Source organism: Syngnathus typhle, linkage group LG12 (assembly GCF_033458585.1).
Source record: "Syngnathus typhle isolate RoL2023-S1 ecotype Sweden linkage group LG12, RoL_Styp_1.0, whole genome shotgun sequence".
Taxonomy (NCBI): domain Eukaryota; kingdom Metazoa; phylum Chordata; class Actinopteri; order Syngnathiformes; family Syngnathidae; genus Syngnathus; species Syngnathus typhle.
Window position 1 is genome coordinate 10,696,237 of NC_083749.1, and position 13,587 is coordinate 10,709,823.

The window sequence follows — 13,587 nt, forward strand, 5'->3', positions numbered from 1 at the left end:
CAAAACACATTCGTATATACCATTACATTTTTACCTTTTGTTAAATTTGTACAGCTGTCTTATAACATTTTTACCCAGCAGGGGACACTATTTGATTTCAATCAACAGGGATTTGTGAAAAAGGACGTCGACATAGCTCCAATGTTTATTTGCAGTTCGGTCATCAATAAAAACGACTTGAGAGTCAGGTGATCTACATAGAGAAGTACTAACATCAATTCTTGAATTTATTGGTCAATATTACACCGTTGCTTTTATTCTGACTATAACGACTAAACAGTGTAACTTTTATTTTCAGTTAATCCCCTGATACGCCCTTGTAATGTTGAAGTCTATGGGACGACATTTGATAGGAGTCAATTAATTGCCCCCTAGTGTTTTGCACCAAGTTCGCGCCGCTCACATTGAAACAGGCATTTGTTACTCAACTCCGTTTCTGTTACAGCCCTCCTGCTGTGATTGGGTTGTAATATTCACTGACACCCCCACTTGCCTCACCTCCGTCCATGCCTCCCAAGCACGGACGCGACACACGGGCGCGCGCGCACTCACACTAACACACGTTGCGTGGCGCATGCATCCCTGTTCCAGACTTCAGCGCATGGAGCCCACTCAAGTTGTCGTTGGATAGAGGCGCAGCGTAGCCCAGACGCGGCTTTGTTCGCCTTGCACCCGTGTGCATCTCTTGTGGAAGGAACTCCATGCCTCCTCACCACCTTCACGTCCGGAGATTGTGCGCTCTGTCCTTGCCCAGTCGCTGATTCGGAGCCGGAGACCCGAGGATCGGACAGCACGAACACAAGGCTTCTAAAACTGGACATTAGTCGATTCACTTTTTCAAACATTTTTTTTCCCGTGGAACATCTGGCGCTATGACGAAGTTAATGATGAATTTGCTCTGGATATTTTTTTTCTGTCCAAACCTGAGATGCTACGGTAGGCCACCATTTACAATTTATTTGAAGAAAAACTGATGGTCTCTGCATCTAGTAGAATAATACTAGGTTCCTCCTATAAGAGAGTCAAGACAATTATGGCCAAAAGTTTCTTAAATGTGATTCCTCTTTACTTGGGAAACATTAAGAACAGTTTAAAATGTTTCTCCTACCGTCACTTGAATATTTCAAGTTTGAAATACAAATCCTACCGAGTGGGGTGTGTTCCCTACCGCGGTCCTTTACCAAGTAAACTCTTTTATTGTTGACATGCGTTTCTAGCGCTTTTTTTTTTTTAGGATATTCTTGTGTCGGCCTGGAACGGGCACTGTGTTGTTGTCATGTTAATTGCACGCATAGCTCCAGGTGATTCCTATTCTTTGTCCTGCCATGTTAATTCGTTTATCCTCTGGGGGTGGGGGTGGGGGTGGCGGGGCTTGGTGTCGTGCAGAGATTTCCTGTTTTAGGGTTTAAGGACTCACCATTTGGTATGAAGTGAAAGGAGCATGGGATGGGAGCAGGGCTTGGAGGTCTAAACCAATAGCACCCCTCCCCCTTTATGCCCTTTTAGTTGTGAAAGTAGTAGTTCTTTCAATGACCATATATCTCAATGAGCTGAGGTTTACTGACTACAAAGAGTAGATATTAAGGTGCACAATATTAGAAGATCAAATTAAGACTCCTTTGTTGACTTGGTGTTCGCACAGTTGACTACATTCATTACTTCACAGTACCAGTATAATCCATACTCTGATGGTGGTTGACCCGGTTTGTTTGAATTTTGGTTTTGCTCAAAGAAAATAATTGACTCATAGGACACTTATCATGGAAAAAAGACATGTTTTGCTTTTAAAATAATTGTCTTGTGTATCTGGAGTATCCAGGAGTGTAGAAAAGTGTAATATATCCCTGCAGGTGCTGCAGAGATACTGTTATAATCCTATTTTATACTCTGAACAGATTTCTCTGTTTTCTATGAAGTTTTTATCTATTACATCGCATCCGTAGGGGCAGGACAAACCAAACAATGTAATGGGTGTTGCCAAACAAAGATCCGAGTAATCCGCCATGTTTAAAACGACTCTGCCTTGTTTATAACTCAGTGAGACTTTCGTAGTCCAAACAAACCAGCTCAGTGGGCTAGTGGTAGAGTGTCCGCCCTGAGACTGGAAGGTTGTGGGTTCAAACCCCGGCCGGGTCATATCAAAGACTATAAAAATGGGACCCATTGACTCCCTGCTTGGCACTCAGCATTAAGGGTTGGAATTGGGGGGTTAGATCACCAAATGATTCCCGAGCGCGGCACCGCTGCTGCTCACTGCTCCCCTCTCCCCCAGGGGATGGCTCAAAATCAAATGGGGATGGGTTAAATGCAGAGGACAAATTTCACCACACCCAGATGTGTGTGTGACGATCATTGGGACTTTAACTTTTTAACTTTTTAACTCAAGGATGCCGAAGTGGAACGATCAAAATGTTCCGTTGTTGGATGCATCAATCCACACAAATCATTGCACATCAGAACTTCTTTAAGGTTCTGATGTTGTGCAATGATAAATGTGGACTGATGCATCCAACGACAGAACATTTTGATCCCTCCAAATCATTGCACAACATCAGAACTTCTTTAAGGTTCTGATGTTGTGCAATGATAAATGTGGACTGATGCATCCAACAACAGAACATTTTAATCCCTCCACTTCAGCATCCTTGAGTTGTTTGGACTGCAAAAGTCTCACTAAGTAATAAACAAAGCGGATTCATTTTAAACATGGCGGAATTCGCCATGTTTATGACTCGGATTTACGTTTGGTAACACCCATTACTTTGTTTGGTTCGTTCCGCCCCAACAGATGTGATGTAATAGATAAAAAAATTAATAGAAAACAGATAAATCTGAGGAGAGTATAAAATAGCCCCCCAAACGATCATATCAGTATCTCTGCAGCACCTGGAGGGATAGAATCCACATTTCTACACTCCTGGATACTCCAGATACACAAGAAAATAAATTTAAAACCGAAAAGATTCGATTTTCCATGATACGTGTCCTTTTTATTAAAGGACATGTATCATGGAAAATCGACTTTTTTTGCAACCTCCCAGTGCTACCATGAGAGGAAAACTTACCACTCGGACACCACCTCGCAAAGCAGAAAGGGAGGAAAACTGGACAACTAACATGTATGATCAGCAACATTTATTGCAAAAACACTGAACAGATCAAATAAGGCATCTCCCACTAGCCTACTATGAAGATGAACGCCGAGGACTGAGATTCGACAAGTAGGAAGGTCTCAATATCAAAGAGTCAGGGAGACAACAAGATATCACTTACCCTCTTTTATATCAAATAGTTACCCTCGCTGGCCAATATACTATTTTGACACTTGCTAAAAACACCACAATCCCATGCCTCGGACCATAGTGGATGTCAACTCCGTTTTTTCTTTTTGAACGCGTCAGTCAGGATGGTCAGTGGATTTATTTACGTGACAACTCGATTTTAATGGACTCTGAATCTTGATTTATGCTTGATGAAGAAAATGACGTCGTTTCAGCAACCGCGCCCCTCCATGCGGCATGAGCCAAATTTCCAGACTCCGTACCTGCCGAGATTTCTAATCCACGCAGAAACTCCCTTACAGAAAACATGAGTTTGCGGAACCAATTAAATTTGTACCACTGTAAAGCGTTATCCCTTTTGGTGTTGACATTTAACCTCTCCCAAGTTAAATTGAGGCACTGTGAGATTTGTGAAAATGTTAACTTTAAAAATATTTACAATTACCGTACTAGCCCGAATATAAGACGACCCTGATTATAAGACGACTCCCTCTTCTTCAAAACTCAAGTTTGAAAAAAGACTTTTTGAACACCAAATTTAATTTTTATACAGAAAACGATTACATCTGAAACAAATGATTATAACAATATATTTGAGAGAAAAAGCATGTTATTTTGCCATGCAAAAACTGTCTATCACATCTTAATATCTGAACATTTAAATATGTAAACTAAAGTGCAATCACATTTGTAAATGAATGGCTTCTGTTTTTTTAAATAGTGGCCTAGTGGTAGAGTGTCCGCCCTGAGACTGGAAGGTTGTGGGTTCAAACCCCGGCCGGGTCATACCAACGACTATAGAAATGGGACCCATTGCCTCCCTGCTTGGCACTCAGCATTAAGGGTTGGCATTGGGGGGGTAGATCACCAAATGATTCTCGAGCGCGGCACCGCTGCTGCTCACTGCTCCCCTCTACCCCAGGGGATGGATCAAAATCACACGGGGATGGGTTAAATGCAGAGGACAAATTTCACCACACCCAGATGTGTGTGTGACGATCATTGGGACTTTAACTTTTTAACTTTAGCAAATAAACCAATCTACTGTGATAAAACAACAAAATTGCAATAACTGCATTAACCATCAAAGTGAAGTCAATTTGTAATCTTGAAACAAATCTGAATAAAGAAAAACATTGCAATAAAATAATGCAAACTGGCACACGTTTGGTCGTAAGGATGTGAGAGCAGGTGTGTGTAGTGTACATGGGTGAGTCTTTGGGTGTGTGAATGTGATTCGTGTGTGTGTGATTATTGTATGAAGCGTGTGAAGGGTGTGTTGTGTGTGTGGTTCTGCAACAGACAGAAATACAGCACGTAAGTCAACGCTCAACTTCTGACGTCACACAACACTAGCAGACGGCACACATTGCATAACTAACTGCGCGTAACTTTTCCGCGATACTAAATAACCATAAATGAAATACTCTCTGCAACACACCAATCATAAGTCATTGAGAGAACAAAATACATTTGCTGGCGACCGTTAGTCGCCGTGCCGCTGCGTAACGGCTGTAGTCATGCGTGTACGCTGCTCGTACGAAGCGAGGCAAACTTAAAGGAGCGCGCCGGAGCTGTCAATGAAATGGCGCGCACACGAAGCAAACCGCGATCGGACAAACGGCACAACAGTGGACAATAGTAACAATGAAATGTATATATACTCACTTTGTGACACACACGATCACAGCAACATACTCAGTCGATACCAGCAACCTTTAACTTACCGCTGCGCACAAGTGAATGGGTTTAATGTCTCAACCCTGAATGTAAGACGACCCCCACTTTTTCAGTCTTATTTCAATGCAAAAATCATCGTCTTATATTCGGGCCAATACGGTACTTGTGCTCAAAATCCTCAAGTAAATCTGTGAGAATGATTTGAATGTCAAGTACATAAACTGAAAGTAGAGCAGTTGAAACAAGTTAAAAGTCAAAGAATCTGTGGCCAAAAAGTGGAAGGTAATTAATAAGTAGTCACTACAATATGACTCACCCAGTTGGCTTTCTGAGTTGGGGAGAGCTGCTGGTGGTTGAAATGAGGCCCTTTACTGTGCAGGGTGTTTAAGGAGAGAGAACACTACTATCCCTGTAATCATATGGAACCAAACCCTTTCGGGAATAAACCAGCCCCTGGGCACAGTATTTATGCTTTATAAATAATAAGAAAAAGCTGCATATCATTGTTAAATTAACAAAAGGGAAATAACTAACATGTTACTTAGCCATAGATGCATCCTGGCAGTACGAAGAAAAAGCAAGTCACAGTCATCTTGTTAAACTGTCTGTCTCTTGTAAAACTGAGTGACGTCACATGCATTCTTTCAAGGAGGGTTGCCTCTCTTTTAACAATTATCATGTCATAAACACTTGGACATTTGGAAATGCTTTCTAGTTACATGCTAAGTCTAGTTTCCACATCCTGGTATTACATTTGTCCTCAACTGGTTGTACTGATAATTTCATGCAAGTGTCTGAATGAAGCATGAAAATGACATGATCACATATCAAAAGACTATAAATCTTTTTTGCAGAATGCATTTGAATTACTGTATGTTGAAAAAAATCTTACTATATTATAAAAACGTGTGCTTTTTTTCTAGACCATTGAAATGCTTGCAATACCCAGCCACACAAACACAATCATGACAACATCCAGATGTAAATATTGTACCTGGAAATAAAAGCTCATGTTCACATTTAGATGTTCAACCCAAATATCTTAAATTTCCTGCAAAATTTAAGGCATTAGTCGAGAAAAAAACCAAAAAACAATTTGGATTACAATTATGGGATAAAGGCAGTTTGGAGGACAACATATGAGGAAGTGACTCACACTGTTATAATGAGAGTCAGAGTCAGAGTCAGCTTTATTGTCAATTCCTTCATGCCAAGACACACAAAGAAATCGAAATTACGTTTCCTCCATCCCACGGTGACGAGACACAGTACACGAGTAACATACAAGTAAACAACGAAAGGCTCATTTGATGTATACTCAACTTCTTTTGATAAATACACCCGCAATGATGCAAGTTTCTGCAGTTCAATGCATGGTGTGAACTGATCACATTGTTCAGAGACAGGACAAGAAATTTTGAGATCATAACTGATAATGATTACACCAAAGGGCAGTATTTGTTCAATGTTACAAAGCAGAGAAGCAAATGTGAGTCCATAGCTCTAGTACAGGGGTGTCAAACTAATTTTTTTCGCGGGCTGCATTGTAGTCATAGCTTCTTTCGAAGGGCCATTATGACCGTCAGCCCAAATAAATGTATGAGCACCTCATATTATATACAGTAAAAGCTACAAAACAAACAAGCTAATCGGACGTCAAACGCTGCGCGTTCGCTTCTCTTCCGGGGGGGGCTAATGGGACGTCAAACTCTTTGTGTGGCGGGCTCCATCAACTGTGGAAACTGAGAAGTGCAACAGAGTTGAGCTCAAGCTTCTTGTGCGGGCCATACTCAATTATGTTTTCAGAATTTGCTGCGGGCCAATAAAAACTGGACTGCGGCCCGCGGGCCGTAGTTTGGGCACCCCTACTCTAGTAGAAACAGTCAAGCCTTCAGGTTTTTTGTTTTTTTTCCCCTCAAGGTTTTTTGTTTTCTTTTAAGCTCATAATGAGTTGTCCTCCTTCACTACACAAGTCTTGGGTAGTTCCACTTAATGTTGAACATTTTTCAATGTGGTGCATGAATGGGGTTGTCCAACTTAGTTCCAGACAGACAAAGAAACAAGTCATGGCCGAAAACATAACCTCTTTGGACAAGGCAATAAAATGATTCATTCTGAGCTCAATATAACAAAGAATCTGTGCTGCTATAATATTGCTGGCATTTCCAGCAGTGTGACAACGTGACTCTACTTGCCTTTTCAGTTTTTTAACTGGGTCAAATGATGGATGGAATCTGCTACCAAGGCCTCTTTTATTACATGCCATATTTCCATGATTCCAACTTACACATGAGCTGAATTTGTTAAAAAAAAAAAAAAATGAATAACTTTGTAAACTCAACACTCATCATTTGAGTTTTTCTTTTTATTTAGGGGTTCGTCTGACCGTTGCTGCTCTGTTTCAGCTGCAGGGTGTCTTGCTCACAAGGTTTCATTATCATTAGTGGCAGAGCATCGTCGTTTTGGCTACAACAGCCAAGGCTTTGTTCTTTGTTGCTCTGGTTGCTTGCCAAGCCTGAGTGTGAAAATAGTGGAAGAAGGCGGGGTGCTTTTGCGTTGACATACCCGCAATGATTACAGCTTGTGATAGCCCCAAAAATAAATCTATATTTATGCTATTAAATACAAATGTGTTTGAGAGCAGGATCCCATGGCATCAATTCAAACACCCTATCAAGTTTCCTCACGGTTCTGGCATGGGGTAGCGCTCTTACATGCTTGGTAAAATCTGACTTACACAAGAAGTCTATACACTCTCAAATGTGTCTCTAAATGAGAACAAATGGCTGTTTGCAGGTTATGATTTTTTTTTGTTACCATGTAGTGGAAAGTTACTCCCGCAGACTCCTGTATGTGTTTGGATTATAATGTGTTTGTCTTGAGACTTGGTTTAGTGGCATGTGGCCTATCAGCAAGGCCATTCCCGTATACAACGTTCATTGTATATGTATACAAATGATAACTCATGCTCACGAGTCGAGGGACCATCCGCACTGCTGCTCGTCTTATCGGATGAGCTGGTGTAGAACATATTCTCTTTCCAACCTCTCATTATGTATGTGTGGCATGTTTTTGAATGTTTATGATATATTGGCAATACTGTCACAACTGAGCATATATCCATTAAACAATTGCTAAAAGATAACCCAATCGTACATAAAAGATGAAAAAAACTCAAAGCTACCAATAAGAAAAGGTATTTGCCACCCAAACCTAAAAATAAATTGTTGTTCTAGGTTCATCTTGTTTTTTCTTTTTCAATTACTTCTCTGGTTCTTCTATATCAAACAATTTGTTTTAGAAAACAAATTGTTTGATATAGAAGAACCAGAGAAGTAACTAAAAATAAATTGTTCACCACAGTAATTGAAATCCAGAGTTTTCTACTAGTACTGGGAACAAGTCTTTCATATCACCCTGGAAATATTTTGGCCCGTGCTTTTGGCCCAGAATTGCTTTCGTTCAGCAACATTGGAGGCTTTTAAAGCATGCGGAATCCTTTTAAGGTCATGTATTTTAACCAGGTTCAAGTCCAGACTTTGACAAGCATTCATTCATTCGTGGACATTTTTGAGTTCTATTTGATTAAAACTCGCTTTTGAGATTTAGCAGCCGTCTATAAGGCTGGATGCTCTCTTCCATAGTACGGGAAACCAATAAATAACTTTGTCAACAGGGTGGGGGGTGCTGCTGAGGTGTACTGGAGGCCCACCCTCAGGTGAATGCATTCCAGAATTTGGATTCCAAACGCCAATACTCAAGAAGTACAAAACAGTCCCTTTTTTACAAGCCTCTATTTAAAGCAAACTCATTTTGTTCTTTCTCATGAGAATGAGCCACTGCGACCTCAGTCTGAATTTTACTTTGGAAGAGAATAGTAGGTTGCCAGGAAAAAAGCATTACTTTCATTAATGAGACACCTGTAGACCTATGTAGTATGTAAATATGTACATTCGATTTTCAATGAGGCCAAAATCTGAACACCTTGAATACAAATACTGATAATAAAGAACATTTAGGGAATAGGGAGCTTGTAAAACATTGGCTTGTTTGTATAGTTTCACGTTTGATTTGTGGGCAGGAGACACACTAAAACCAAAATGTTTTTTGTTTCAAATGAATGAACAAATGTTCATAAAATCCCAAATGTGATTACCGTTTTTTTCCATGTATAATGCGGCCCCATGTATAATACGCACCCTAAAAATGGCATGTTGATGCTGGAAAAAAGCCTGTGCCCATGTATAATACGCACCCACATTTTGACTCCTACTTAAGTCTGTAAACTTAAAATTATTTCAGAAAAAAATATCATCTTTGGGAACAACCGGATGTTATTCTGCCGGTCAGTATCACTGCGCTTGCGCTAGCAAACTCGATAGCGAAGAAAAGTTTCGGATTTGTGTAGGGTACATTGTGACAGCAAACGAGCAGGTGATCGAGCAAGCGTCTGATACGAGAGCATTGTGTTCGTATGTAGCGTGTTTGAAGTGAACAGCAGAGAAGAAAGCGCATCTGTAATGGCGGCCTCCGTATCATATTTGGATTTAAAATAAATAAAATAAAAAAAATATATATATATTTTTTGTACCCATGTATAAGGCGCACCCCAGATTTTGGGACAATAAATTAGTTACATTTTGCGCATTATACATGGAAAAAAACGGTATTTCTAATAATGACAGCACAACCGATCCCAGTATTTTTGCCCCAATATTTCGGTGGATACATGTCCCAGAAACATAACGTTTTTGTAACTAAAGCAATCAGGAGGTAACTAAAGCTCCTCGTCATCTAAGTCTTGGAGTAGAACGAGAACTGTACCACTTTTCTTTCATAGTCATCACAGACAAGAAAGACTGTATTACTGGGGTAGTCCTACAACCAAACCGCAATATAAATAACAATTTTCTCGTGAACTATGAAATGGGTCCATGCAGCAGCGTGCAATGAATGAGTCAAAGAGCGGTTGAACATGGGGTCTCAGAAACCTAGAATGAGTGGTCCATTTTGGGGGAAATAACTGTTAAAGTGGTCTGAAAGGGAAAGGATGGATGGATGGATGGATGGATGGATGGATGGATGGATGGATGAATGAATGAATGAATGAATGAATGGATGGACGAATGAATGAATGAATGAATGGATGAATGAATGAATGAATGAATGGATGAATGAATGAACGGATGAACGAATGAATGGATGAATGAATGAATGGATGGATGAATGGATGAATGAATGAATGAATGAATGAATGAAGGACGGACGAATGCCATCGAACAAACGAATGCCATCGAACAAACGAATGCCATCGAACAAACGAATGCCATCGAACAAACGAATGCCATCGAACAAACGAATGCCATCGAACAAACGAATGCCATCGAACAAACGAATGCCATCGAACAAACGAATGCCATCGAACAAACGAATGCCATCGAAAGAAATCCAAGCTTCAAGAACTAACAACAAGATAAATAATAAATGACACCCTCTTTGGGGCATGCATAAATCATTCTGATTTGTGAAATGAATCATACTATGAGGGAAATAAATTTGAAGCCTTTTTAACATAGAAGGAAGTTGGGAGCAAACAAAAAATGGTGATTTAGTACAGACTATTTTTTTGTCAATCTGGAAATGTAGCAGAGGTTAAGAAGCATCAGAAGTGAAAGACAGCCATCTATGCCCCCCTTGTATTGACAGCAATAGTCACTGTTGTGTTGCTGTGTTGCCATGCATGTTATTCTCACATCATCAAGTTCTATATGAAGGCTCAGGGCAAAGCTAAGGACAGGTTAATTCAATCAACAACACTGGAACAGAACTGCAATTTCCAAATGTTTAAAGCATTCCAAGTGGGCAATTTAGGAGACAGAGATTGAGGTTCCCTTTCCCTTGCTGTCATCACAAATGTTCTCTTAAGGCAGTGCTTCTCAAATAGTGGGGCGCGCCCCCCTTGGGGGGCGCCGTGCTATACCTGGGGGGGCGCGTGTGACCCTGGGGAACAGGCTTTTTTTTGCAGTACTAGAATAAAGTGTAATTGCGCATCTTCCCAGCAGGGGGCAGTGGCGCTCTCATTGTTACTTCTGTGACGTTTGCGACAGTGCAACATTTTACGATTTACAAGACAAGTTAGGATAGTCACGGTGGGGAGGGGGGGGCGCGAAAAGTTTTCTTCTTGCTAGGGGGGGGGGCGTAACAGAAAATAATTGAGAAGCACTGTCTTGAGGCATGGGTAGGCAACTCCGGGCTTCATGTTAACAGACATGCTTTCCATGACCTATTTATGGGACTTTTGCCCCTGCCAACATTGTTGCCACATACATACAGTTTTTTTCCATGTATAATGCGCAAAATTTAACTAATGTATTGTCCTAAAATCTGGGGTGCGCATTATACATAGTTACAAAAAAAGAATTTTTTTATTATTATTATTTTTTTAATCCAGATATGATACGGAGGCCGCCATTACAGATGCGCTTTCTTCTCTGCTGTTCACTTCAAACACGCTCCATATGAAGACAATGCTCTCGTATCAGACGCTTGCTCGATCACCTGCTCGTTTGCTGTCACAATGTACCCTACACAATTCCGACACATTTCTTCGCTATCGAGTTTGCTAGCGCATGCGCAGTGATACTGACCGGCAGAATAACATCCGGTTGTTCCCAAAGATGATCTTTTTTCTGAAATAATTTTACGTTTACGGACTTAAGTAGGAGTCAAAATTTGGGTGCGTATTATACATGGGTACAGGCTTTTTTCCAGCATCGACATGCCATTTTTAGGGTGCGTATTATACATGGGGGCGCATTATACATGGAAAAAAACAGTATGTCCAATCATTCATTCTCTATGATGGGAGTGGCCTATCTCTTAGTTTGGTCTAGTCTTACAGTAAATCTCTGGCAACACTGGCAGAACCAGCAAGTACGCGTACGAATCTCTGTCTGTTGTTTGTGCCACAACACCAGTAAACAACAGCGACCAATTCTGGAACTAACAGACTTTGATAATTACTAGGGGTGTAATGATTCATCGATACACATCGATTAATCGATATAATGCTCTACGATTTATTGGCATCGATGCTAAACGTAAACATCGATTTATATCGCCGTGTTTGACCTCGGACATTAGACGCGACTTTATTTTGAAATCCAGTTCATTGTTGCTTGCTTCCTCTTTCCGGGAGCAGGGAGCAGTGCGCGGCGTTGTGTTGTGAGCAGAGCAGGCACGTGAAAGGGGAGTCGACAACTAGTACGCGGCTCCTGGGCTGGTGCTATGGCTAGTGTCCAAAAACACGAGGAAATTTGCTCCCCTTTAGGCTTCAAGTCATTCGTTTGGAAACACTTTGGATTCCAAAGAAAAGATGGCTCAACGGACGAGACACGTGCAGTTTGTAAATCCTGCCATGCGGTGAACAAATATTCAGGGAGCACAAATCTCGCCGCACATTTAAAGGAAAAACACAACATCAAAGTTCAGTGTTAAAATAAGCACTTTGTAGACTGCAATACTCTTGTAATTTCCTAAATAAAGAGTTTGCAGCACCTTGTTGATTTTGGGTATGAATTGTTATAAATCAGGATATTGTTCTATATTTTTTATTTAAAAAAAAAAAATCTATCGTAGAGCACTATATCGCGATATATCGTGAATGAATCGCAGCAGGCTTTAAGATATCGGCAAATATCGTATCGTAGTTCTTTGTATTGATATTATATCGTATCGTGACAAAACCCGCGATTTACACCCCTAGTAGTACGTGTTGGCGACAAAATCTCCGCCAGCATCACGCTGAGCACGGGGGCCCCCCCCAAGGCTGCGTGCTCAGTCCGCTGCTCTTCACCCTCCTGACGGATGACTGCACTGCAACCTACAGCGACAACCGTATAGTGAAGTTTGCTGACGACACGACTCTGGGGGGTCTCATCACCAAGGGAGACGAGACTCAATACAGGCTGGAGGTTGACCTTCTGACCACGTGGTGCAGGGACAACAACCTCCTGCTGAACGTCGACAAGACCAAGGAGATTGTTGTGGACTTCCGGAAGGGTCACACCCAACACCTGCCGCTGACCATCGACGGTGCTGTGGTGGAAAGAGTGAGGAGCGCCAAGTTCCTGGGGGTGCACATCAGTGAGGATCTCTCCTGGTCCACCAACACCGCATCACTGGCAAAGAAAGCCCAGCGCCGCCTGTACTTCCTGCGGAAACTCAGGCGAGAAAGCGCTCCTCCGGCCGTCATGACTACATTTTACCGCGGCACCATTGAGAGCGTTCTCTCCAGCTGTATTGCTGTTTGGGGTGGCGGCTGCACTGACTACAACTTGAAGGCCCTGCAGCGCATAGTGAACACGGCTGGTAAGATTATTGGTGCTTCGCTCCCCTCCTTGAAGGACATTTACATCTCACCCGCAAGGCGACCACGATTGTGAGTGATGTGAGTCACCCCGCTCACTCTTTGTTCGAGCTTCTGCCCTCTGGGAAGAGGTACAGAAGCCTGCGCTCCCGCACCACCAGACTCTCAAACAGCTTCATACTCCAGGCTGTTAGGATCCTGAACTCGCTTCCCCGTTCTGCGTAGCGTCCTGTACTTTTACTGTCTGTATGCACACTG

At 41.7% G+C, this 13,587-nt stretch overlaps 1 protein-coding gene across 1 annotated transcript in view; it reads left to right on the top strand.

The window, feature by feature from the left end:
- The first annotated feature begins 89 nt into the window (after window positions 1–89).
- Window positions 90–13,587, top strand: part of ror2 (receptor tyrosine kinase-like orphan receptor 2) — a 55,598-nt gene continuing 42,100 nt past the window's right edge. The window contains exon 1 of the mRNA XM_061294146.1: window positions 90–936. Within this exon, the coding sequence (XP_061150130.1) occupies window positions 873–936 (64 nt within the window). The 5' untranslated portion in view covers window positions 90–872. The remainder of the gene's footprint in view (window positions 937–13,587) is intronic.